The 27,048-nt window shown below is 48.6% G+C and overlaps 1 protein-coding gene and 1 long non-coding RNA gene across 2 annotated transcripts in view; one reads left to right on the plus strand and one right to left on the minus strand.

Annotated features, from left to right (window-relative positions):
- The window catches only part of LOC132122534 (formin-2-like), a 62,205-nt gene extending 35,157 nt beyond the window's left edge, over nucleotides 1–27,048 (minus strand). The window contains exons 1-15 of the mRNA XM_059532908.1: nucleotides 26,321–27,048; nucleotides 25,038–25,367; nucleotides 24,652–24,725; nucleotides 14,540–14,700; nucleotides 12,956–13,085; nucleotides 12,337–12,354; nucleotides 11,952–12,013; nucleotides 9,401–9,791; nucleotides 8,203–9,052; nucleotides 7,315–7,456; nucleotides 5,076–5,163; nucleotides 3,228–3,289; nucleotides 975–1,066; nucleotides 734–863; nucleotides 354–500 (exon numbers count right to left, since the gene is read on the minus strand). Of these exons, the coding sequence (XP_059388891.1) occupies nucleotides 354–500; nucleotides 734–863; nucleotides 975–1,066; nucleotides 3,228–3,289; nucleotides 5,076–5,163; nucleotides 7,315–7,456; nucleotides 8,203–9,052; nucleotides 9,401–9,791; nucleotides 11,952–12,013; nucleotides 12,337–12,354; nucleotides 12,956–13,085; nucleotides 14,540–14,700; nucleotides 24,652–24,725; nucleotides 25,038–25,367; nucleotides 26,321–27,009 (3,366 nt within the window). The 5' untranslated portion in view covers nucleotides 27,010–27,048. The remainder of the gene's footprint in view (nucleotides 1–353; nucleotides 501–733; nucleotides 864–974; nucleotides 1,067–3,227; nucleotides 3,290–5,075; nucleotides 5,164–7,314; nucleotides 7,457–8,202; nucleotides 9,053–9,400; nucleotides 9,792–11,951; nucleotides 12,014–12,336; nucleotides 12,355–12,955; nucleotides 13,086–14,539; nucleotides 14,701–24,651; nucleotides 24,726–25,037; nucleotides 25,368–26,320) is intronic.
- LOC132122535 (uncharacterized) lies at nucleotides 8,572–9,362 on the plus strand. The gene is made up of 4 exons (XR_009426393.1): nucleotides 8,572–8,608; nucleotides 9,077–9,112; nucleotides 9,149–9,163; nucleotides 9,260–9,362. It is a non-coding gene; the product is annotated as an uncharacterized LOC132122535 (long non-coding RNA).

A 27,048-nucleotide genomic window follows, 5' to 3' on the forward strand; every position in this document is an offset into this window, starting at 1 on the left:
CCCCATGTCATCCAAGATGTCCATGTCTTTCTTTCTTCAGTAAAAATGAGGGTAAAGTTTTTGAGGATAACATTCCAGGATTTTTCTCCACACAGTGGACTTCAACGGGTTTCAATGCAGCTTCAAAGGGCTTTACACGATCCCAGCAGAGGAATATCCTGGAGTGTTTTCCTCAAAAACTTTACCTTCATTTCTACTGAAGAAAGAAAGACATGGACATCTTGGATGACATGGGGATGATTAAATTATCAGGAAATGTTATTCTGGAAGTGAACGAATCCTTTAAATCAACAAACACCACAAGTGTGTTTGTGTCTAAACTCTGTGTGTGTGTGTGTGTGTGTGTGTCTTACGCTGCTCTTGACATCCTTGAGTTTGGGCAGAATGTCCAGCGTGAAACCATCCGCCTGTCCTCTGGTGCAATTCCCTCCATTCATGAAGTTCCCAAAAGCCAAAACTAAACCGAGAACCTGCAGCACCCCAGAGCTGCTCCGAAGAGTCTGGAGAGAGAAGACCAGAAACCAGACTCAGGACAAAACCGGACTGCATGTGTGTGTTATGTGTGTGTGTTATCCCTCATCTGACTCCATTCAGTGAACAAGGAAAGTTGCCTGACTGATTCAATGATTCCTGTGTTTGATTCGCACTGGATTCACTAGTTTGGTTCAAATGAATCAGCTGCTTTAAGAATTGCAGAGCATGTTGTGATGTATGCTTATGAATGCAATCATGCCTTGCAGACTGTCTGCAGAATCTGGAGTTTGCGCTGAACAGAGGAGATGCATTCAGTGAAGGTCGACTGAAAGAGAATACAGAAGACTCGTCCGGAGAAATCAGGGATCTGGGAGAGCTGATGGAGAAACCTGTGAGGATTAAAAAGATATATTAAAAGCATATCTCTGGTTAATAAAAGCTACCAGGTGGAAGTTATTAACTGACTGTATTTGTGTAAGAGTGTGTGTTCGGATCCTCACTGTTCGGGTTTGTCCAGAGGTTTGCTTCCCTCTTTGTCTTTTGAGGATTTGATCTGTTTCTCGATTTTCTCCAGCTCGTCATGCTGGGCTCTCTGAAACCACAAAGCATTTCAACACAATCAAACTATAACTTCACAACGCAAAAACACTGATGCTTCTGGACAATGAGCTTACAATGGAACGGTCAATAATGCGATGTCTGTGCCAGACAAGTCAGAATATAGATCAGACTTCATTCTGAAGGTCACTGTAGTCTCAGCCTGATAACGTCTGATATATGTCTGAGAGTTTTACACACCAGTTTGTTATTGAGGCACCAATTCCACACCTCAAAACATGACGATTAATGAAATTAACTGTGATTGGTTGTTTGACATGTCGGCCTCGGCCAATGAAAGCTGACATGAGTTCCAGACCTTCAGTCTAGAGACTAGAGGTACTGTGTTTCACACACAAATACACACCCTGGTGTTTTTGTGTTCAGCCTCATTATTATTTGGGTTTGTTTGGAAGCAGAATAAAGTGTAATCAAAGTCATTAGAGAAACCAAAGTCCAATAAAAGCCAAAGCGTCTCAAGAGTTTCCTTTTCACTGAGTTAAAGAACAGAAGAAACAGAGTTTGGAGCCGGCAAATTATGGAAAATGTGGTGTTTGAAAGTACAACAAACAACCAGACGTGACCGACAAACAGACGGATGGACAACAGCACCTCATCAAAGGATAATAATGTGAAGTAATGTTAATATCTATTAACTGTTGTGAATGAATCAATCAATATCCAAAAAATAATTAGGCCTACTATAATTCTTTATGCAGTGTTGAATCGTTTCTTTCTAAAGCTACTTTTTGTAGTCAATGCTTTTCTCATTCATCATAACAATAACATTTCACATCATCTTTGTCTTTGAAATCAGCCCCTGAATAGTTTTCCCGTCTCTAGGTGTGTGAGAGAATCAGACCTGGCCGTTTCAGAACGAATACCTTCATAAACACAGCAGCGGAGATCAAACGCAGCGAGACGCACAGCTGAGGACATCAGGAAACATCTCTCTCGCTCTCAGACACAGAGAAAAATGAGGCTAAGACAAACACGTTCACATTCAGGAGAGTGTGTGTACGGCTCAGGCGTGAATATAAACTCTGGAAAAGTCTCGGGCTCCATTAAGCGTCATCAGAAGATCCATCACAGCACATATACACACACACAGCACTTCAAACGCGGTGATTAGACGCTCTGCATCCCATTTACTGCGTTCTTAAGTGTAAATATAGTTAATATGAAGCAGCTCTCAGCACTCGGCCTTCAAACACAAACTCAAAGGCAGATATCAAGAGACAATATACAGATACGACACGAGCGGCAGGACTGACATCTGCACACGGGCCAGACGGGAAACTCACACTCAGAAAAGCAGAGAAAAACACATTAGAGCCATCATTAGGTGCATTACTGCAGTCTGACTGTATGACTTGTTATTTGAACAGGTCTGGATTCCATAATTACGGCGTGAGCCAGACGAAAACATCTTAATGTTTCTGCCTCCGCTGACTAACAGACTCTCAGATCTCAGAAGAATGAGTCTGAAACAAATTTTAGAACGGTTCAAAGTCTCTAACGATTTGGCACATGATGCTTCAAAAAATGATTTTTATGCAAAAGCACCTTGCAACTTCAAACAAAAGATGTTTTTTTGCTGCTTTAATCAAAGCACATGACCAAACGTTCTGCTCAAACGGGGCTATTTTATACACACACACACACACACACACACACACATGCTTTCATGAGACATAGCATTCATTACTGCAGTGATGTGCTTTCTGAACTAGTTTTTTCGACATGAATATATTTCGGGAGTGTGCATGGGAAGATTTCCATCTTTTCTCTCTCTTAGACTGTGATTTAGACAACAGGTCTGATTACCTGAGCAACACAGGTGTGTGTTTTCTGGTTTTAAAGGAAAGGAAAATCGAAATGTTCTTGATTGTTACGCTTGAGAGGTTACTATAACATACCACAAAACTGTGCAAAAACTGGACCTTATGTGGTGCACAAACTCTGCAAAGTTTCTAAACTTACCATTTCATGAGCCTCGCATGATATTTAAGGCTCACCTGATCACTAAAAATGTAACGAGCAAGTTTCATTTTTAAGAGATTTGTTCTAAATATGAGCAACAGAGATTCTTGGAAAGAAAACAAGAATCTTCAAAAAGCAAAGCAGCAGAAGAACAGAGAGAAGGATCTGCTTACGTTCTCGTAGAGCGCCTGTAACGTCTCCAGATCAACCACAGTGTTATCCAGATTCAGGATCGCTGCACACACACACACACACACACACACAAATAGAGACGCACATTACACAGAAATCAGCAGCTGAATAGGCATCATATCCAAAAATGAACACACAAGTATCACTAAAGCAGCACATTTGCCCATATCACATGAATCTCTCCTTTCAGAACGTCAAACAACTGGATTACTCCATGAAACACATTCCTTTTACATTTAAAAAGGTGATTGATATATATATATAAATATAAAAAATAACACCCATTTAACAAAAAGAAAAAGTAAAATATTTATCATACTTAGTAGTCCCTTTAGATTTCAATGATTAAAATAATTGATTATAATATATATTTATCATAAATATTCATAATAAAGTAACAGGGCTGAGTTTTCAGCTGTAGATCATGACAAGATTCTTATCAGAAAATGTAAAGATTTAAACATTTTACAGATAGGAACAGGGTTGACCATTTCAGCATGCCCTTTCAAATAAAAAAAAAAATATATATATAATTAAAAAAAAAAGTTTCTTTATTTAATTTTTTTATATTTCCTTGTTTGTTTTTAAATGCATAAAAAAAGTAAAATGTAGGGCAAAACTTTATTTTATTAATGAGGACTTGATGAATGGTGAAAAATGTCTGTGACAAGAGGTCGAAAAAAAAAAATGTAATTGGAAAATTTCAAACTGAGAAGAAAAAAAACCCCCACTGTGGAAGCAAAAGCATGACAGCCTTCAAACACTGCTCTAAAACACGAAGTTTACATCTGTGTGATTTTAACAGCTCTGAGTGTGTGTTAGGAAGTGATGACATCACACGTCTGCGTTTGATTTGAGCATCATGACATCATACGACAGTCGACACACACACACACACACACGAGATCATGCAAACGCATAAACACACCGATTAGATAGAAATGAAGTTCTGCTGGCAGAATCAAATAAGCTGGCATTCCACAAATATTTGTGAGACGAGAGACACCAGTTCGTCTGACCAACATCCCATCCCAACATAACTCTCATATTACAGTCAATATCATTACAAATTCACTCTGACATATCATTTCACAACTGAAGAGTTCATTTAAAAAAACAGATAACTCCGTTTTCAACAATAAAAAACAACATGTTTCATTGTGCATTCCAATTAATCTCAAAGTTACTTTGATAAGGTTATAAATAACTAAAAAAACACAACTAACACAATTAAAATATGATAACATCATTATTTGGGAAAATGTATTTAGTTATCTGTTTTTGCAAATGACAGACACTCGTCTGGATCTTCTGTTAATCAGATGAATTAATTAAAAAATAAAACTAATAAATAAAAATAGAATAAAACATAAAAATAAGTCAATAGGTTTTTAAAAGTTTATAAAAGTCCTAAAATCTTACAATATCTTAAAACACCTGTAAATCTGGCCTCATGTCATAAAAAATCTCTTATTGTAAGTGTGTGGCCTGCAGCAGGAATGATTCCTCAAAGCATCACTGACAGAAGAGATCAGTAAACAGCAGTCGTCCAGCAGGGATGTGACTGTGTGAGTTTGTTCATGTGATGGATCTGACCTGCAGTGTATCAGAGCATCAGGAAACCCTCGCTGCCGCCCACAGAACACAGAAGAACACGTCAATGCCCGGACGCCCTGCATTCAACACCAGAACCAACGCCAGTGTGGAAAGAAAACAGGAAAGCAGCTCGCCAGAACAAAACCCCCAGCTGCACATCCACCTCGACCCGCCGCTGACCGCAGACATCATGATGACAAACATCAAACTCACAACAGTAACAGAATACAGACCGTGCTGAATGTCCTTCATGTCGAGATGTAAACTGGACATCAGGATCCCCACGGCCTGAGAACGCTTGGTGTTCAGCAGCTTCACCACCTACAACACACACACACACACACACACAGATATAGATATATAACAGATACATATAAAATACCTCAAGTCTCTTACTGCTTTTCTGCAAAACAAATATAAATCAGGCTAATTAAAGTCACCGTCCTCAAACCCTGGAGGCTTTCAAATCATGTGATGTCATGATACTCATATCTGTTGTAATATGAGCATTACTTCGTGTCAGACGAGTGCGAGTCCGTCATCAGATCTTTACAGCATCTGTGTGCGCAATTACAACTATTTGCTCGTTACGTCTTGATTTGAAAAGGAAAGTGTTTTTGGACAGAAGAACAAAGGCAATTCATTCAGCTGATCTTTATCCACCGTGAGGACAATGAGCTGCGAGGTGATGGAAACCCACAAACACATCAGACACAGCGTCTCAGAGGAACCAGAGCACAATACAGATCTGGATCCAGCTGATCTGAAACAGGAAGCTGCATGAGAAATCTTTGTTTTCATTAGACCAAACAAACCAGCTTTAAAAGACGCTCGATGCTTTTTTCTGCTGTTGATGCCAGAGACACGCAGCAGACAGAAGCGTCCGCATGCTTCTGATCAACCTCCAAACCTTTCCTTCAGCTAAAACAATTTGTGATAAGCTACTGAATGATTGGGCGAAAACATTTGACCACCTTACTAACCCCCCATTAGAACGAGTGGAATTTAATTATTTTGTATTTAATTAAAAACATTGCAGATTTATGAACCCTAGACGTTTATTTCTAACAAAACAACAAATATTAATCTGAAAAGTTTTTAAACAGGATAAATACATTTTACTTGCAGAAACTTTCAGATGTAAAATGTGATCAGTTTTTCATGTTGCAGTGGTTCGTCAATAGAAGACATGTTCATAAACAAAATTCAGTCCAAAGAGTGTTAGAGATATGAGGGATAGGTGACATTTTTAATATACATTTTTAGACACTAACTTTGAAAAAAAGTATTTTCAGCACCTTACGGTGCTCTAAACAGAGCCGGATTAAAACGGCCCAAAAACAAGAATGGTTATATCTCTTAAAAACCTCTTTAAATCCCCTTGGGATGCAATTTGATGATCTTAAAGTGTTCGCAAAGTTTTGTTAAAAACTATGCATTTAGTCGAATTTTTTCAGCATCTCTTCCAGATCAAAGCGGAGCTGAATGTGTGACGGGGGCTAAACAGAAGCAGCCGCTGATGATGATGATGTTCTGTTCCCTTCAGTGAGACAAATCCCCTCCAGACGCCTCAGACATGACCAGAGCAGGTCTGCAGGATTACCATTTCAAACATCAGATCAGAAGAGCCCAGATGTGGTGCTGTTTGAGCGAGTCTGCGGCAGCTTAAATACATGAGACACGGCCTCAGCCGCATAAAACATGTCTCCATCAGCCTTCAGACGAGACGCCATACACCTCAGAACACGATCCGTCCCAGAATGCACCACAAGTCACACCATGGCCACATCTGCTCAGCCGCTAAGGAAAAAATCCCTGTGTTATGTAAATGGAGGAGTCGTAAATATGCAAATAGGGAGCGGAACGAGCAATAGTGTGGTTAACCTCAGGTCTGTTCACTCGCGGTCTGAACGTCATGTGATGGGTCTCATATGAAGAAGATTAAAACATGTTAAAATGCCCCCACACAGTAAGAGTATCTGATCAACTACACGCCTCATATTACACTACAAACACTTACAAGTTGCATATACCTTTTCAAAAAAAAATTCTGTATTGCATAAAGTGCTATAGAAATAAATTGTTGACAAATAAAAAAAGAAAAGCTGAAATCTGTTTACATTGATCTGCTCAACAGGAATCCATCCAGTGGCACTGAGCTCCTACAGTTGAGGAACCTCCCACATACAGACGTCTGACACAGATCTGATAAACCCACAAGCGTTGGGAGCACTTTGCCATATTTATGCACCTCGGTTCTGCTCTTTACGCTCATATTTCTATTCGGAGCTGGAATCTGGTGCACGGCGGTGCCAAGCGCTTGGCCATTTACTCTGAGAGGAGCCTCCGTCTGTACACAAACGTCAGGACTCAGTCATGGAAACCGTCTCGCTGCATTCACACGCTCGTAAACTCGTACCGACTCTAACCTCATCCCGAGCCGCAGACATAACAGCACACATCTCTGCTCACCTGCTTGGTCTTTGACCGGCTGATCGTGTCCGAAAGGGGCTTCTTCTTCTCTTTCACTGCAGTTTTGGAGAAGAGTTCAACAAACTCGTCAAAATCCACGGGTGGCTCTTCGATCTTCTCCCACACGAGAGCATGAGAGTCCCTGCGGAGGGAAATACAGACTTTAGAGGAGAAAAACACCTGCTTCATCAACAACTGCTCAGAGAGAAAAAAAAGATATCACATGGCAATCTTTTTACATAAGAAAGAAAGAGAGGAAACAAACAAACAAAGAAACAAATCAAGAAAAAAAAACTGAACAAAAATATCTAACAAATCAAAAAAAAGAAAGAAAAGACAATAAAATGAAATCAATGAAATAATATTTTTCCCCCGAAGTCTCATTAACAAAATTATAATTCATTAAACTCATTGCTGAATTAAATAAAAATAAATACATTTAATTTTTGTTAATTTATTAAGCATTCATTAATTTATTATTATTTGTTATAAATACAAAAACATTTTAATAAAAAAAAATGCTGAAATCAATTTACAATAATTAATATTGACCGTTTAAGTCATGCGATAGTGGGTGGTGTTGCTAGGTCACTGCATTTGGTTGCTAGGGTGCTCTATGTGTTTTCTTTCTGTCTAGAATGTAAAGTGTGTTGTGGTCTGTAGATGTGGCTCAGGTTCCCTCTCTGTCATTTTTCATCTGTTTTACGGTTCAGCAGCTGAAACTGGTGCATCTGATCACTCAGATCACTAACTATGAGCACTAGTCAGCGATGAGGATTATAGCTTATTAAAAGCTACAGTAACTTTGGTATTCTGGTAATTAGTGTGAGTGGAACGAATCAAAACAGCAGCAGAACAAACTGAATAAATAATGTAGAATGATGGTACTTTTTGGTGTGCAGCTGTATCCGGGTCCAGTACAGCGGTTTCATGGGTCTCGGCGGCTCCACCAAGCTTTTGTGAGGCAGTTTCTCCTGCAGTGCTCCTAACGCGTACAGACCCAGCGGGAGCGGAGGAGGCAGAGAACCCAGACCGAAGGCCAGAGGAGGACCAGGAGCCAAAGGCGGAGGACCTGGAGGAGGAGGCACTGATCCTGCAGTTGAGAGAGGAAGCAGCACAGATACACCTGGCAGAAAAGGTGGAGGTGGAGGCGCAACAATTCCTGGTAAAGGAGGCGCAGGAGGAGGTGCACCCATTCCTGGTAAAGGAGGCGCAGGAGGAGGTGCACCCATTCCTGGTAAAGGAGGCGCAGGAGGAGGTGCACCCATTCCTGGTAAAGGAGGCGCAGGAGGAGGTGCATCCATTCCTGGTAAAGGAGGCGGAGGAAGAGGCGCACCCATTCCTGGTAAAGGAGGTAGAGGAGGAGGCGCACCCATTCCTGGTAAAGGAGGTGGAGGAGGAGGCGCACCCATTCCTGGTAAAGGAGGTGGAGGAGGCGGCGCATCCATTCCTGGTAAAGGAGGTGGAGGAGGAGGCGCACCCATTCCTGGTAAAGGAGGTGGAGGAGGAAGCGCACCCATTCCTGGTAAAGGAGGTGGAGGAGGAGGCGCACCCATTCCTGGTAAAGGAGGTGGAGGAGGAAGCGCACCCATTCCTGGTAAAGGAGGCACAGGAGGAGGTGCAAACATTCCTGGTAAAGGAGGTGGAGGAGGAGGCGCACCCATTCCTGGTAAAGGAGGTGGAGGAGGCGGCGCACCCATTCCTGGTAAAGGAGGTGGAGGAGGAGGCGCACCCATTCCTGGTAAAGGAGGTGGAGGAAGAGGCGCATCCATTCCTGGTAAAGGAGGCACAGGAGGAGGTGCAAACATTCCTGGTAAAGGAGGTGGAGGAGGAGGCGCACCCATTCCTGGTAAAGGAGGTAGAGGAAGAGGCGCACCCATTCCTGGTAAAGGAGGCACAGGAGGAGGTGCACTCATTCCGGGTAAAGGAGGTGCAACCATTCCAGGTAAAGGAGGATGAAATGAACTGCCTGGAAGAGGAGGTGGTGCAGAAAGAGTGCTCATTCCTGGAAGTGGAGGTGGAGGAGGAGGTGCACACATCCCGGATAGAGGAGGAGGTGGTGTTTGTGGAGGAGGCACCGAAATGCCTGGCAGATGCTGGCACATGCACACAAACACTTGAGAAGCGTTCTCAGTTCCTGATGGCAGTGAGGAGTCACTCCTCCCCGGTGCCTGCGCCTCCACAGGAGGAAGTTTAAACCTTAAGCTCTCGTCCATAGGAGACGTCTGCACTGATTTGGCCTCCAGCGGCAGCAGCGCAGTGTTTTCTGTCTGTTGGTCCACATGGCAGACGTCTGGGAGGAGGCGCTCCTCTCCTCCACACTCCTGGTCTTGTGTCTGCACCTCCCACTCCAGCAGAGGCTGCTGTTTCTCCAGCTCAGCGATCTTACAGCGAAGGTCTTCAATGGTCTGCTCCAGCTGCTCGATCACGCAGACGTGCTCCTGCTTCAGATGCACAGTCTTTATCACCGACTCCTCCTGCAGAGACAGAGACAGGCGTGATGAAAAGCAGACGAATGCCGCAGACAGAAAGAGACATAAATCTGAGTTTTTTCATCCACTGGATTCCGCGAAGTCACTTGCGTTCGTGTCATGCGGTTAAACGTGTTTCCTGTAGGAAGAAACAATGCTGAAGCATGGACAGAACTTATGAGGAGCAGCTGCTTTCAGACTCAAAACACAACAATAGATGCCCACAGTCCTCTGAATTCAACAGACTCCAGGAGAGACACCCCACAGGACCTAATAGAGAGCATCATACATGGATGTTTAATAAGAAACACTGTGAGAGAATGCATGGAGAGAGAGCATCACCCTGCTCATTTCTTAGTGGCTCTGACAGAAGTTTTCAATCAGTATGGATGATGCTAGGCTAATTTAGTAGGAATGCTTATACAAATATATTAATGCATTTTTCATAAATATAAAATGCGTAATTTTATTGCATATAAAAGTAAAATATTGACATTATTATATAAAATAAATAGTTATTAATAAGCATTAAAGAATAAAGGTTTTAATTTATACAAAAAATTAATTGTTAATTAATTGTGAATAGTCAATTGCTAATTGTGTATAAAATGCTTAATATATTATAGTAATCAGAAATATTTAACTATCAATTATTTATATAAACCTATTAAGGCAATTATTAATCAATAATTGTATGCATACAGTTATTATTAATAATGTTATAATAATTTTAATTATATTTTATAAAAGTTTATTTAAACAAATCAAAGCACTGTCAATCATATAATATTATGTAATTAAATAGATTTAATACTATATATATAATGTAAATACATTTATATGATTAATTATTCATAATAATTATTCATAAATAATAATATCTATAATATTGTATAATGTAAATGTAAATGTATACAATTATTCATATTTAGTCATTGTTAATTGTATATACAGTTGTTTTGTGAGTATACATATGTATTTTTGAAAAAATATAAATGTAAAATTTATATTATTAAAATTATTAAATTAATATGCCATGAAGAGGTCAGCCTGTGGCTCTGATGAAGCACTACTGAAGCACTTTTCCTACCCACTTTCTTTCTTTCAGTCAACTTTGCATGTAATATGCTTTGATACAGCACTCTATGAACAGCCGCTCTTTCAGTAATGACCTGAGAATTGCCCTCTTGTGGAGGGTGTCAATGATCATCTTCTAGACCATTGCCAAGTCAGCAGTCTTCCCCATTATTGTGGTTTCAAAAAACAAGAGATACCTGGAACTTATACTGTAAGGAGATACTGGATTTTTGACTTTCATGAGCTGTAAGCTGTAATAATCAAAATTAAAACAACAAAAAAAGTTTGAATTTTTTTTACATGTAATGAATCTACAATATATGAAAGTTTCACTTTTTGAAATGTTAAAAAAAAACCTTCATGATATTCAGATTTTTTTAGATACACTTTAGTGTGTGTATACATACACAAACATATACATACTCACACACGTATATATATATACACACACTCACACACACACGCATATATATATACACATACATTAAAAAATTATAAATACTGCATTTAAATAATGATACTATATTATGCATATAATATATAATATACTGAAGATTGATATAATACACTGTTGAAGTATTATTGGAACAGAAGGTCCACGAGCTTCCTATGCTCTTGTAGTACAGGTCTGATGGACTGAAGTGTGCAGTGATGCTGCCCTCTGCTGCTAGTGCACACTACAGCACACTTCTCCTGAAGCACAGATGTTTACTTCCTGTTTCTGAAATCAAACTAACCATTAAACATTAGTCCAGCAGCAGGGCATCGAAACAAACACAACCAGCCCAGTAACCTGCGTGAGTCAATATGGAGCGCATATGGATAATCAGACAAACCCATCGAGTAATGAATGAATCATGAAACGCATCCATCCATCAGCGCTGAGAGAAACACTGAAGACCACAATACTTCATTCAGATTAATCAGAAGCACTTAAATATTATAAAGCACCGTGGTATTACCATGTTTCTCAGACCGGTTTAAAATATCACGATACAGATGTGAAGTAATGAGGATGTATTTCATTTAGACCTTAATGTGGGAGAAAAAAAAACCCAGAAGGGTCTTAGAGAGATGAATGAGACACACCTCAATTTGCCGGATTTCTTCTTCCTGATGTTTTTTAAGGTCTGAAATGACGGCCTGATGCTCTGAAACACACACACACACACAACACACTGTAAAATCTACAGGAAATATGAGTCTGTGAATATGAATGAAGCTTCAGAACAATCATCGAGGACGATGGGCAGAAAAACCTGATGTAATCATGAGAATGTGATCAGTGCTGATTGATGGAGGGAAGGATTAATTGCTTGTTGCTAGGCAACATTAGTAAACAAACACCAGCACAATGTGGAAAAAGCCTGGAATGAATACAAGGGCTTTAATGTTTCTGTAGTGAAGCTCAGCCAGTGACGGAGTTGAAATGAGGTGAAGCCCCTGAAGACAGGTGTGTGATCGAGATACTCACCCTCCTGCTCCTCGACCGCTGCAAAGAAATAATCTCATTTAGACATTCAGATCCCAGTGACTTTCCAGACTGTACAAATGCAGTAATCCTGTTTCTGAAGATGCAGCGAATGTGAAAGATGGAGCTTGATTAACAACAGCTGAATGCTAGAGAGAAACTGAACATATGAACCCAAGATCGTCTCTATAACGCATCAATCTGAGAGCTAACAGAGAGCAGGATGAGCTTTCGGAACAAACAGAGACCTGAAATCCTGAAACAAACACATCTTAAGAGTCAAGACTCAATATTATACCAGCCATTTCATTGATTTGGGGGGTTATATATGAGATTTTGTCTATAAAAAAAAACAAACAATTGCATTGCATAAAAAAACAAAAACAAAAAAAAAGTTATATTTCTAACAATAACTAGTTGAATGCCTAAGTTTGATGAATGCAGACAGAAATGCACTTTTTGTAAAAAAAAAAAAAATATATATATATATATATATATATAATAGTTTGCGATTATTTACTGGTGTGCTGCAGAAATCACTCCAACTGTGTCACACCTTTACAACAAGCTGTTAACAGAGGAGAAGATGAACAGGACACTGATTAATCAACTGTGTTCATACCGTCCTCGGTGTGTTTGGGCTGGGGCCGGTCCTGGGCTCCGGGTCTGTTCAGGGGCCACAGGTTCTTCAGGTGTCCCTCCAGAGACGGAGGAGGCTGACTGACCGTTGCCCATGTGTACAGCTGACCGGTCTGCAGACACAGGAGGAACGAAACACACCATCAGACCTACAGCAGCGCCACAGATCACTAACAAATCACATTATCAAACCTCTGACAATCACATCACTGAATTCAACTGAAACTTGACTCTTTACTATTGTCCTTCTGCATTATTACTGACGGACACACTATTTTCCTATTTTCTGCTTTGACACAATCTGTGTTTTGTTTAAAGAGCGCTTTATAAATAAAGGTGACTTGACTTGAACCGCAGTGGTGTTATCATTAAATAAAACCACTGAAAAACATGTTTTCAGCAAATAGTTTGTAGCTAATGCAACATTTCTAGTTGAAGTACTAACATTACTCAATTTTAAATGAAATAAAATTTAATGAAAGTAATAAATAAAGTGTATTAAAACTAATAAAATTGACAAAACAACAACTGAAATGTAAACATGTACAATAAATAAATAACTGAAGTAGATGAACTGTGACTCAGATGCATGCAGTCACGGACATCCATCGTCTGCTGATGCTGTGGATGCTTTATGACACAAACACCTCTCGCTCGACCTGGCAGCACACAGAGAGAGAGAGACTGATGACATCACTCCCCAATGATGACACACCCTAAAGCGGTCAAAAGTGCCCGAGCCAATCAGAGAGCCTGAATTTACAGAGCCAGGACTGTAAATAATTGACACACACTGCAGCAAACACACGCCCTAAAATAAACACCAGTCAGCGACTGCTGAAGAGATTCATCAGTGATCACAAGCTTTCCATATGGTTTGGAAGAGAGATGATGTTGGAGGATAAAAGAGTCCATGTGAAATCTTGTGTATGTAAAATCACTAAACCTCAAAATCAGGCTGTGGTTCTGGAGTTATCTGATGAGCTGTGGCCTCCAGCAAACAAATCTCCGCCAGCTTATTTATACGTTATATGGGATTAGAGCAACGAAAACAGGTGAAAGATATCAACATTCATTTCCTCTCTGCATCCCAGCAGTGTCCACCAGCAGATGGCGCTCTGACTCTTATGAACCAGCCTAGTCTTGATATGAGCCAATCACAGTCGAGCAGCAGATCACATGATGCCAACCCCAGCCAGTAAGAACAAGGACAACAATACCCCATGTGTGTCCTTTCATTATAGTGTGTTTAAGAACTACATGCTAAACTTCAGTATTACAGTGCTGGCCGAAATGATCAGAACACTAGTGTTTCCAGCAGATAAAACTGGTTTGAAGTCAGTTATTTCTATCTTTCGCACAATGAACGTTTGTGAATGTAGAGTGATATTTTCTACTGACACAATATAGACATAACGGACCAGTTTTAGTTGCTGGAAATACTAAGTTTTTAAATAATTTTACATAAGATGGCACAGACTGAAGGACTAAACCGTGCTGCTGCACTGATCTTACTCAGATTGGTCTTTTAAGAACAGAAGGGTTAGTGAAGTGAATCAGGACTCACGTCAAACTCGGGTGCAATCGGTCCGCTGCTGTGGGGGTCTCTGAAGCAGTCACTGAAGGGCAGCAGGAGGCTCAAGGCCAGGATCCTGGAGCACAGCTTCTCCACCTCCTCCGGCTCTCCAGAGTCCTGCTGCTGGGAGAAGCGCTCAAACAGCGTCCTGCCTGCACACACAGCCCTCACACTTACTACTGCGCACACCGCCCTCACACTCACTACTGCGCACACCACCCTCACACTCACTACTGCGCACACGGCCCTCACACTCACTACTGCGCACACGGCCCTCACACTCACTACTGCGCACACCGCCCTAACACTCACTACTGCGCACACCGCCCTAACACTCACTACTGCGCACACCGCCCTAACACTCACTACTGCGCACACGGCCCTCACACTCACTACTGGGCACACAGCCCTCACACTCACTACTGCGCACACAGCCCTCACACTCACTACTGCGCACACAGCCCTCACACTCACTACTGCGCACACAGCCCTCACACTCACTACTGCGCACACGGCCCTCACACTCACTACTGCGCACACGGCCCTCACACTCACTACTGCGCACACGGCCCTCACACTCACTACTGGGCACAGAGCCCTCACACTCACTACTGGGCACACGGCCCTCACACTCACTACTGCGCACACGGCCCTCACACTCACTACTGCGCACACGGCCCTCACACTCACTACTGCGCACACGGCCCTCACACTCACTACTGCGCACACGGCCCTCACACTCACTACTGCGCACACGGCCCTCACACTCACTACTGCGCACACAGCCCTCACACTCCCTACTGCGCACACGGCCCTCACACTCACTACTGCGCACACGGCCCTCACACTCACTACTGGGCACACAGCCCTCACACTCACTACTGCGCACACGGCCCTCACACTCACTACTGCGCACACTGCCCTCACACTCACTACTGCGCACACGGCCCTCACACTCACTACTGCGCAGACGGCCCTCACACTCACTACTGCGCACACCGCCCTCACACTCACTACTGCGCACACCGCCCTCACACTCACTACTGCGCACACCGCCCTCACACTCACTTCTGCGCACACGGCCCTCACACTCACTACTGCGCACACGGCCCTCACGCTCACTACTGCGCACACCGCCCTCACACTCACTACTGCGCACACCGCCCTCACGCTCACTACTGCGCACACGGCCCTCACACTCACTACTGCGCACACCGCCCTCACACTCACTACTGCGCACACCGCCCTCACGCTCACTACTGGGCACACCGCCCTCACACTCACTACTGCGCACACGGCCCTCACACTCACTACTGCGCACACGGCCCTCACACTCACTACTGCGCACACGGCCCTCACACTCACTACTGCGCACACGGCCCTCACACTCACTACTGCGCACACGGCCCTCACACTCACTACTGCGCACACCGCCCTCACACTCACTACTGCGCACACCGCCCTAACACTCACTACTGCGCACACCGCCCTAACACTCACTACTGCGCACACGGCCCTCACACTTACTACTGCGCACACGGCCCTCACACTCACTACTGCGCACACAGCCCTCACACTCACTACTGGGCACACGGCCCTCACACTCACTACTGCGCACACCGCCCTCACACTCACTACTGCGCACACGGCCCTCACACTCACTACTGCGCACACGGCCCTCACACTCACTACTGCACACACCGCCCTCGCACACCGCCCTCACACTCACTACTGCGCACACGGCCCTCACACTCACTACTGCGCACACGGCCCTCACACTCACTACTGCGCACACGGCCCTCACACTCACTACTGCGCACACCGCCCTCACGCTCACTACTGCGCACACCGCCCTCACGCTCACTACTGCGCACACCGCCCTCACGCTCACTACTGCGCACACCGCCCTCTCGCTCACTACTGCGCACACCGCCGTCACACTCACTACTGCGCACACGGCCCTCACGCTGACTACTGCGCACACCGCCCTCACGCTCACTACTGCGCACACCGCCCTCACACTCACTACTGCGCACACGGCCCTCACGCTCACTACTGGGCACACGGCCCTCACGCTCACTACTGGGCACACCGCCCTCACACTCACTACTGCGCACACGGCCCTCACACTCACTACTGCGCACACGGCCCTCACACTCACTACTGCGCACACGGCCCTCACACTCACTACTGCGCACACGGCCCTCACACTCACTACTGCGCACACGGCCCTCACACTCACTACTGCGCACACGGCCCTCACACTTACTACTGCGCACACCGCCCTCACACTCACTACTGCGCACACGGCCCTCACACTCACTACTGCGCACACGGCCCTCACACTCACTACTGGGCACACGGCCCTCACACTCACTACTGGGCACACGGCCCTCACACTCACTACTGCGCACACGGCCCTCACACTCACTACTGCGCACACGGCCCTCACACTCACTACTGCGCACACGGCCCTCACACTCACTACTGCGCACACGGCCCTCACACTCACTACTGCGCACACGGCCCTCACACTCACTACTGCTCACACGGCCCTCACACTCACTACTGCGCACACGGCCCTCACACTCACTACTGCGCACACGGCCCTCACACTCACTACTGGGCACACGGCCCTCACACTCACTACTGCGCACACGGCCCTCACACTCACTACTGCGCACACTGCCCACACACTCACTACTGCGCACACGGCCCTCACACTCACTACTGCGCAGACGGCCCTCACACTCACTACTGCGCACACCGCCCTCACACTCACTACTGCGCACACCGCCCTCACACTCACTACTGCGCACACCGCCCTCACACTCACTTCTGCGCACACGGCCCTCACACTCACTACTGCGCACACGGCCCTCACGCTCACTACTGCGCACACCGCCCTCACACTCACTACTGCGCACACCGCCCTCATACTCACTACTGCGCACACGGCCCTCACACTCAATACTGGGCACACGGCCCTCACGCTCACTACTGCGCACACCGCCCTCACGCTCACTACTGCGCACACCGCCCTCACGCTCACTACTGCGCACACCGCCCTCACGCTCACTACTGCGCACACCGCCCTCACGCTCACTACTGCGCACACGGCCCTCACACTCACTACTGCGCACACCGCCCTCACACTCACTACTGCGCACACCGCCCTCACGCTCACTACTGGGCACACCGCCCTCACGCTCACTACTGCGCACACCGCCCTCACGCTCACTACTGCGCACTCCGCCCTCACGCTCACTACTGCGCACACCGCCCTCACGCTCACTACTGCGCACACCGCCCTCACACTCACTACTGCGCACACCGCCCTCACACTCACTACTGCGCACACCGCCCTCACGCTCACTACTGCGCACACGGCCCTCACACTCACTACTGCGCACACCGCCCTCACACTCACTACTGCGCACACGGCCCTCACACTCACTACTGCGCACACCGCCCTCACACTCACTACTGCGCACACCGCCCTCACGCTCACTACTGGGCACACCGCCCTCACGCTCACTACTGGGCACACCGCCCTCACGCTCACTACTGCGCACACGGCCCTCACACTCACTACTGCGCACACGGCCCTCACACTCACTACTGCGCACACGGCCCTCACACTCACTACTGCGCACACGGCCCTCACACTCACTACTGCGCACACGGCCCTCACACTTACTACTGCGCACACGGCCCTCACACTCACTACTGCGCACACGGCCCTCACACTCACTACTGGGCACACGGCCCTCACACTCACTACTGCGCACACCGCCCTCACACTCACTACTGCGCACACGGCCCTCACACTCACTACTGCGCACACGGCCCTCACACTCACTACTGCACACACCGCCCTCGCACACCGCCCTCACACTCACTACTGCGCACACGGCCCTCACACTCACTACTGCGCTACTGCGCACACCGCCCTCACGCTCACTACTGCGCACACCGCCCTCACACTCACTACTGCGCACACGGCCCTCACACTCACTACTGGGCACACGGCCCTCACACTCACTACTGCGCACACCGCCCTCGCACACCGCCCTCACACTCACTACTGCACACACGGCCCTCACACTCACTACTGCGCGCACGGCCCTCACACTCACTACTGCACACACCGCCCTCGCACACCGCCCTCACACTCACTACTGCGCACACCGCCCTCACACTCACTAATGCGCACACGGCCCTCACACTCACTACTGCGCACACCGCCCTCACACTCACTACTGCGCACACGGCCCTCACACTCACTACTGCGCACACAGCCCTCACACTCACTACTGGGCACACGGCCCTCACACTCACTACTGCGCACACCGCCCTCGCACACCGCCCTCATACTCACTACTGCGCACACGGCCCTCACACTCACTACTGCGCACACGGCCCTCACACTCACTACTGCACACACCGCCCTCGCACACCGCCCTCACGCTCACTACTGCGCACACGGCCCTCACACTCACTACTGCGCACACCGCCCTCACACTCACTACTGCGCACACAGCCCTCACACTCACTACTGGGCACACGGCCCTCACACTCACTACTGCGCACACCGCCCTCACACTCACTACTGCGCACACGGCCCTCACACTCACTACTGCGCACACGGCCCTCACACTCACTACTGTGCACACGGCCCTCACACTCACTACTGCGCACACGGCCCTCACACTCACTACTGCGCACACCGCCCTCACACTCACTACTGCGCACACGGCCCTCACACTCACTACTGCGCACACGGCCCTCACACTCACTACTGCGCACACCGCCCTCACGCTCACTACTGCGCACACCGCCCTCACGCTCACTACTGCGCACACCGCCCTCACGCTCACTACTGCGCACACCGCCCTCACACTCACTACTGCGCACACCGCCCTCACACTCACTACTGCGCACACCGCCCTCACAGCTCACTACTGCGCACACCGCCCTCACACTCACTACTGCGCACACGGCCCTCACACTCACTACTGCGCACACGGCCCTCACACTCACTACTGCGCACACCGCCCTCACGCTCACTACTGCGCACACCGCCCTCACGCTCACTACTGCGCACACGGCCCTCACACTCACTACTGCGCACACCGCCCTCACGCTCACTACTGCGCACACCGCCCTCACGCTCACTACTGCGCACACGGCCCTCACACTCACTACTGCGCACACAGCCCTCACACTCACTACTGCGCACACGGCCCTCACACTCACTACTGCGCACACCGCCCTCACACTCACTACTGCGCACACCGCCCTCGCACACCGCCCTCACACTCACTACTGCGCACACCGCCCTCACACTCACTACTGCGCACACGGCCCTCACGCTCACTACTGCGCACACCGCCCTCACACTCACTACTGCGCACACGGCCCTCACACTCACTACTGCGCACACGGCCCTCACACTCACTACTGCGCACACCGCCCTCACGCTCACTACTGCGCACACCGCCCTCACGCTCACTACTGCGCACACGGCCCTCACACTCACTACTGCGCACACAGCCCTCACACTCACTACTGCGCACACCGCCCTCACGCTCACTACTGCGCACACCGCCCTCACGCTCACTACTGCGCAGACCGCCCTCACGCTCACTACTGGCGCACACCGCCCTCACACTCACTACTGGGCACACCGCCCTCACACTCACTACTGCGCACACCGCCCTCACACTCACTACTGCGCACACCGCCCTCACACTCACTACTGCGCACACGGACCTCACACTCACTACTGCGCACACCGCACTCACACTCACTACTGCGCACACCGCCCTCACGCTCACTACTGGGCACACCGCCCTCACACTCACTACTGCGCACACCGCCCTCACACTCACTACTGCGCACACGGCCCTCACACTCACTACTGCGCACACCGCCCTCACACTCACTACTGCGCACACCGCCCTCACGCTCACTACTGGGCACACCGCCCTCACACTCACTACTGCGCACACGGCCCTCACACTCACTACTGCGCACACGGCCCTCACACTCACTACTGCGCACACCGCCCTCACACTCACTACTGCGCACACGGCCCTCACACTCACTACTGCGCACACGGCCCTCACACTCACTACTGCGCACACAGCCCTCACACTCACTACTGGGCACACGGCCCTCACACTCACTACTGCGCACACCGCCCTCGCACTCACTACTGCGCACACCGCCCTGACGCTCACTACTGCGCACACCGCCCTCACGCTCACTACTGCGCACACGGCCCTCACACTCACTACTGCGCACACGGCCCTCACACTCACTACTGCGCACACCGCCCTCACGCTCACTACTGGGCACACCGCCCTCACGCTCATTACTGCTCACACCGCCCTCACACTCACTACTGCGCACACCGCCCTCACACTCACTACTGCGCACACCGCCCTCACGCTCACTACTGCGCACACCGCCCTCACGCTCACTACTGCGCAGACCGCCCTCACGCTCACTACTGGGCACACCGCCCTCACACTCACTACTGGGCACACCGCCCTCACACTCACTACTGCGCACACCGCCCTCACACTCACTACTGCGCACACCGCCCTCACACTCACTACTGCGCACACGGACCTCACACTCACTACTGCGCACACCGCACTCACACTCACTACTGCGCACACCGCCCTCACGCTCACTACTGGGCACACCGCCCTCACACTCACTACTGCGCACACCGCCCTCACACTCACTACTGCGCACACGGCCCTCACACTCACTACTGCGCACACCGCCCTCACACTCACTACTGCGCACACCGCCCTCACGCTCACTACTGGGCACACCGCCCTCACACTCACTACTGCGCACACGGCCCTCACACTCACTACTGCGCACACGGCCCTCACACTCACTACTGCGCACACCGCCCTCACACTCACTACTGCGCACACGGCCCTCACACTCACTACTGCGCACACGGCCCTCACACTCACTACTGCGCACACAGCCCTCACACTCACTACTGGGCACACGGCCCTCACACTCACTACTGCGCACACCGCCCTCGCACTCACTACTGCGCACACCGCCCTGACGCTCACTACTGCGCACACCGCCCTCACGCTCACTACTGCGCACACGGCCCTCACACTCACTACTGCGCACACGGCCCTCACACTCACTACTGCGCACACCGCCCTCACGCTCACTACTGGGCACACCGCCCTCACGCTCACTACTGCGCACACCGCCCTCACACTCACTACTGCGCACACCGCCCTCACACTCACTACTGCGCACACCGCCCTCACACTCACTACTGCGCACACGGCCCTCACACTCACTACTGCGCACACGGCCCTCACACTCACTACTGCGCACACAGCCCTCACACTCACTACTGGGCACACGGCCCTCACACTCACTACTGCGCACACCGCCCTCGCACACCGCCCTCACACTCACTACTGCGCACACGGCCCTCACACTCACTACTGCGCACACGGCCCTCACACTCACTACTGCACACACCGCCCTCGCACACCGCCCTCACACTCACTACTGCGCACACCGCCCTCACACTCACTAATGCGCACACGGCCCTCACACTCACTACTGCGCACACCGCCCTCACACTCACTACTGCGCACACGGCCCTCACACTCACTACTGGGCACACCGCCCTCACACTCACTACTGCGCACACCGCCCTCACACTCACTACTGCGCACACAGCCCTCACACTCACTACTGGGCACACGGCCCTCACACTCACTACTGCGCACACCGCCCTCGCACACCGCCCTCACACTCACTACTGCGCACACGGCCCTCACACTCACTACTGCGCACACGGCCCTCACACTCACTACTGCACACACCGCCCTCGCACACCGCCCTCACACTCACTACTGCGCACACCGCCCTCACACTCACTAATGCGCACACGGCCCTCACACTCACTACTGCGCACACCGCCCTCACACTCACTACTGCGCACACGGCCCTCACACTCACTACTGGGCACACCGCCCTCACACTCACTACTGCGCACACGGCCCTCACACTCACTACTGCGCACACGGCCCTCACACTCACTACTGCGCACACAGCCCTCACACTCACTACTGGGCACACGGCCCTCACACTCACTACTGCGCACACCGCCCTCGCACACCGCCCTCATACTCACTACTGCGCACACGGCCCTCACACTCACTACTGCGCACACGGCCCTCACACTCACTACTGCGCACACCGCCCTCACACTCACTACTGCGCACACCGCCCTCACACTCACTACTGCGCACACCGCCCTCACACTCACTACTGCGCACACGGCCCTCACACTCACTACTGCGCACACCGCCCTCACACTCACTACTGCGCACACCGCCCTCACACTCACTACTGCGCACACCGCCCTCACACTCACTACTGCGCACACCGCCCTCACACTCACTACTGCGCACACCGCCCTCACACTCACTACTGCGCACACGGCCCTCACACTCACTACTGCGCACACAGCCCTCACACTCACTACTGGGCACACGGCCCTCACACTCACTACTGCGCACACCGCCCTCGCACACCGCCCTCATACTCACTACTGCGCACACGGCCCTCACACTCACTACTGCACACACCGCCCTCGCACACGGCCCTCACACTCACTACTGCGCACACGGCCCTCACACTCACTACTGCGCACACCGCCCTCACACTCACTACTGCGCACACCGCCCTCACACTCACTACTGCGCACACGGCCCTCACACTCACTACTGCACACACCGCCCTCGCACACGGCCCTCACACTCACTACTGCGCACACGGCCCTCACACTCACTACTGCGCACACCGCCCTCACACTCACTACTGCGCACACGGCCCTCACACTCACTCTAAAACTCTAATAGTCTCTGAGCCTGTCTAATATCAGTCGAATATGTCGAGGCTGAAAGAATTAATGAGTGTGTGTGATACACTGTGTGTGTATGTGTGTGTGGGCTATTTTCTGCAGATTTATGAATGAGTCACTGCTGCAGTGCTTCAGCTGGACCTTTATCTCCTCACCGTCTCAACATCCACATTAAACTCACAGAGAACACAGAAGTCATTAGTCTCTATAACACGCTCCTGTCAGCACAACATTGATTAAGATCCTGACCCTTCACCTCGCTGTAATATTAGCAGACAGGCTGCTCTGAGATCAGTTCCTACAGTCACACACACTCACACGCTCACCAGCCTGATTATCAACAGCTCATTAACTTCATTAGCATATCAATGAGACCAAAGATGAGCCACACGCTGTCAGGGAGCCAATGAGAAACAAAATGAAGTGCATCATGGGAGATGTAGTTCTGCCCATTAAACAATCAATCAATACATCTGTTCAGATGAATGTTATAAAGGTGATAACATCCTTGTTAGTTTGTAATGAATTGATCAGACAGATGCTGGAGGTCAGCACGAGGAAACGCATCTAAAACGAGGAAACGCATCTAAAACACAGTGATTATACTGAAGTGACAGAACTCAGAGGTGTTTGGCACGGTGTGTTTAACCCATCGACCGTGTAAGGAGAACAAAACACCACGAGAAGAAAGAGTGCTTCTAATACCAGCCAGTTCTTATGCAGAACAGAATCAGTTCCTTAAAAACCACTGGAACTAAACGATTCATGAGTCTCGTCTCGATCTACAGCAACAGAAATGAGTGATTCTGTTGAGCGGATTCTTTTTAATGAATCAAACAGAAAGTTGGTTTGTGAGTAATTCTGTCAAATACGAAAGAAGAAAAAAAGCTCTGGTTGGGGGATTTAAAGGACTGGAAATCTGAAAAACCACAATAAAACCTTGTAGAGGCTTGATAGAAATGCAAATGTCAAATTAGAAGGAAATGTTTTCAGGATAAATAACCAGCTATTGCAAATATTGCAGATTATTATTCTTGAAAAAAAATTCTAATTCAAATTCAATAATTTTTCTTCAGTTTTAGTTTGTGATTTAAACTGAATGGAAATGAGGAGTGATGCCTTGGCTGCATGGATAATGACATTCACAGTTGAGATGCAGTGCAGAGCTGACCTGTGAACACCGGCTGGAAGCTGCATGTGGAGCTGTGATTGGTCCGGAGCGGGTCCTCTGAGCTGTGATTGGTCTGGAACGGGTCCTCTGAGCTGTGATTGGTCCGGAGCGGGTCCTCTGAGCTGTGATTGGTCCGGAGCGGGTCCTCTGAGCTGTGATTGGTCCGGAGCGGGTCCTCTGAGCTGTGATTGGTCCAGAGCGGGTCCTCTGAGCTGTGATTGGTCCGGAGCAGGTCCTCTGAGCTGTGATTGGTCCGGAGCGGGTCCTCTGAGCTGTGATTGGTCCGGAGCGGGTCCTCTGAGCTGTGATTGGTCCAGAGCGGGTCCTCTGAGCTGTGATTGGTTCGGAGCGGGTCCTCTGAGCCGATGGCTGGGAGGGTCAGCGTGCGGAGCTCCTCGGTCCAGTCTGCGGAGCGGCTGATGGAGCTGGTGGTGCTGATGGAGCGCTGGCGCTGGACACGTCTCCTCTCTGCCCGCTCCGGTCCGCGGCGGGTGGACAGTGGGCTGTTGGACGGCGAGGGGGCGGGCGAGCAGGAGGGCGAGCTCAGCTGGCGTGTGGTGGTCTTGATGTAGGACGTGCTGATGGACGGATAGAGCTTGACCACAGACATCAGCAGTCGTGTGGTCAGAGGACTCTCCTGAGCGAAGGAAACGCTGCTCTTGCGCCTCTGGACGAGCTCCTCGATGACGGTGACACCCTCCAGCGAGCCTGTGGACCTGCTCGATCACCGCAGAAAACATAATCACAATTATTTCAGTCAATACTCATGAGTATGAGTGGGCTATATGAGCAAAGCTTTAAATGAGCGATTTATTTAACGATATACAACATACAAAAGTTAGGGATCAGAACGAGTCTCTTCTCCTCATCAAGGCTGCATTTATTTGATTAAAAAAACAGAAACATTTTTTAATAATCTGAATATTTGTTCTAATTCCTGTTTTCTGTGTGAATCTGTGTTAAAGTGTAATTTATTTCTGTGATGCTCCGCTGTATTTTCAGCATCATTCCTCCAGTCTTCAGTGTCACATGATCTTCAGAAATCATTCTGATATATTGATTTATTATCAGTGCTGCTTCATTGTTTTGGAACCATGTGATACTCTGGATTCTTTGATGAATAAAAAGAAGAACATTTATTTAAAATAGAAATCTATTTCTATTTTAAACAAAATACACTTACGTTTAAAAGTTTGGGGTCAGTACATTTTTATTCATTCTATTTTTAAAAGAAATTAAAACTTTTATTCAGCATCTTATGTTAAGTGTTAAGAAGTGAGAGCAGAGATTTGTTTGATTAGAAAAGATTTATATTTTGAATAAATGCTGTTCTTCTTAACATTTCATTCATCAAAGAATCCTGCAAAAAGTATCACAGTTTCCCTGATAATTCTAATAATAAATCATCATATTATTCTGATTTCTGAAGACTGGAGGAATGATGCTGAAAATACAGCGGAGCATCACAGAAATACATTACACTTTAACACAGATTCACACAGAAAGCGTCATTTTATATTCTAATAACATTTTGAAAGATTAATGGGTTTTTTCTGTATTTTGGACGAGATGAATGCAGCCTTGATGAGCAGAACTTGTCTGGCAACTTTTAAAAAAAACGCTGGCAGGGAAAGAGTTAAGAGCAGAACTCAGACACTGACAGCTGTACCTGAGGTCAGGCGGAGGAGATGGCTCTTCTTCTTCCAGGTGTGTGTCTGTAGGAGCCACAGCTGGAGACAGAGGGCCCTCGGGGTCTTCAGCACCCGGAGCCTCCTCTGAGAGCCCGTTCACAATCCCGTTAGTTTCCTCTTTGGGAATGGCTTGTAGCTCGGTGAGCGGCTCTGAGTCGGGGGTGTCTCCGGTTTGTTTACAGAGCCAGGGGATGTGGACGGAGCCGAGCATCACGCCCTGCTTCAGACGGATGGCCTGCTGGATGTCAGCAAGTAAATCCTCCTGCTCTGCGGCCGAGTGGAGGCTGTACATGTCCGTGTCGGATCCGGAGCTCGTCACCTTCTTCTTCTTCTTCTCCTCCTCCTCCTGGGGGCGAGGATGCTCGGGCTCGGTGTCCGAATGTCCCAGCTCATCCCCGGAGAGATCAGGCGTCTTATTACACAGCGACAGAGCGCTGTCCAGCTCATCCAGCGATGCATCCTCCTCTTTGGATCCGCTCAGGAAGCTTTTAGTCTTGCTCTGGTTCTTGCGTTTGCGAATGTGAGGGAACACTGAGGATCTGTCGGATCTGTTTTTCTTCTTCCCTCCCTCCACTCGCGGTTTCTTCCCTTTCTTTGTGCCGTTGTGAGCCGTGTTCTCGTGAGCTGCATCGTCGGAGCGCTTCGGCTTTCCGTCCTGATTGCCCATGATGATGAGCGACTCTCTCACGGCATCACGGCGGGGTCT

This window comes from Carassius carassius, chromosome 40 (assembly GCF_963082965.1).
Source record: "Carassius carassius chromosome 40, fCarCar2.1, whole genome shotgun sequence".
In the NCBI taxonomy this organism is placed as follows: domain Eukaryota; kingdom Metazoa; phylum Chordata; class Actinopteri; order Cypriniformes; family Cyprinidae; genus Carassius; species Carassius carassius.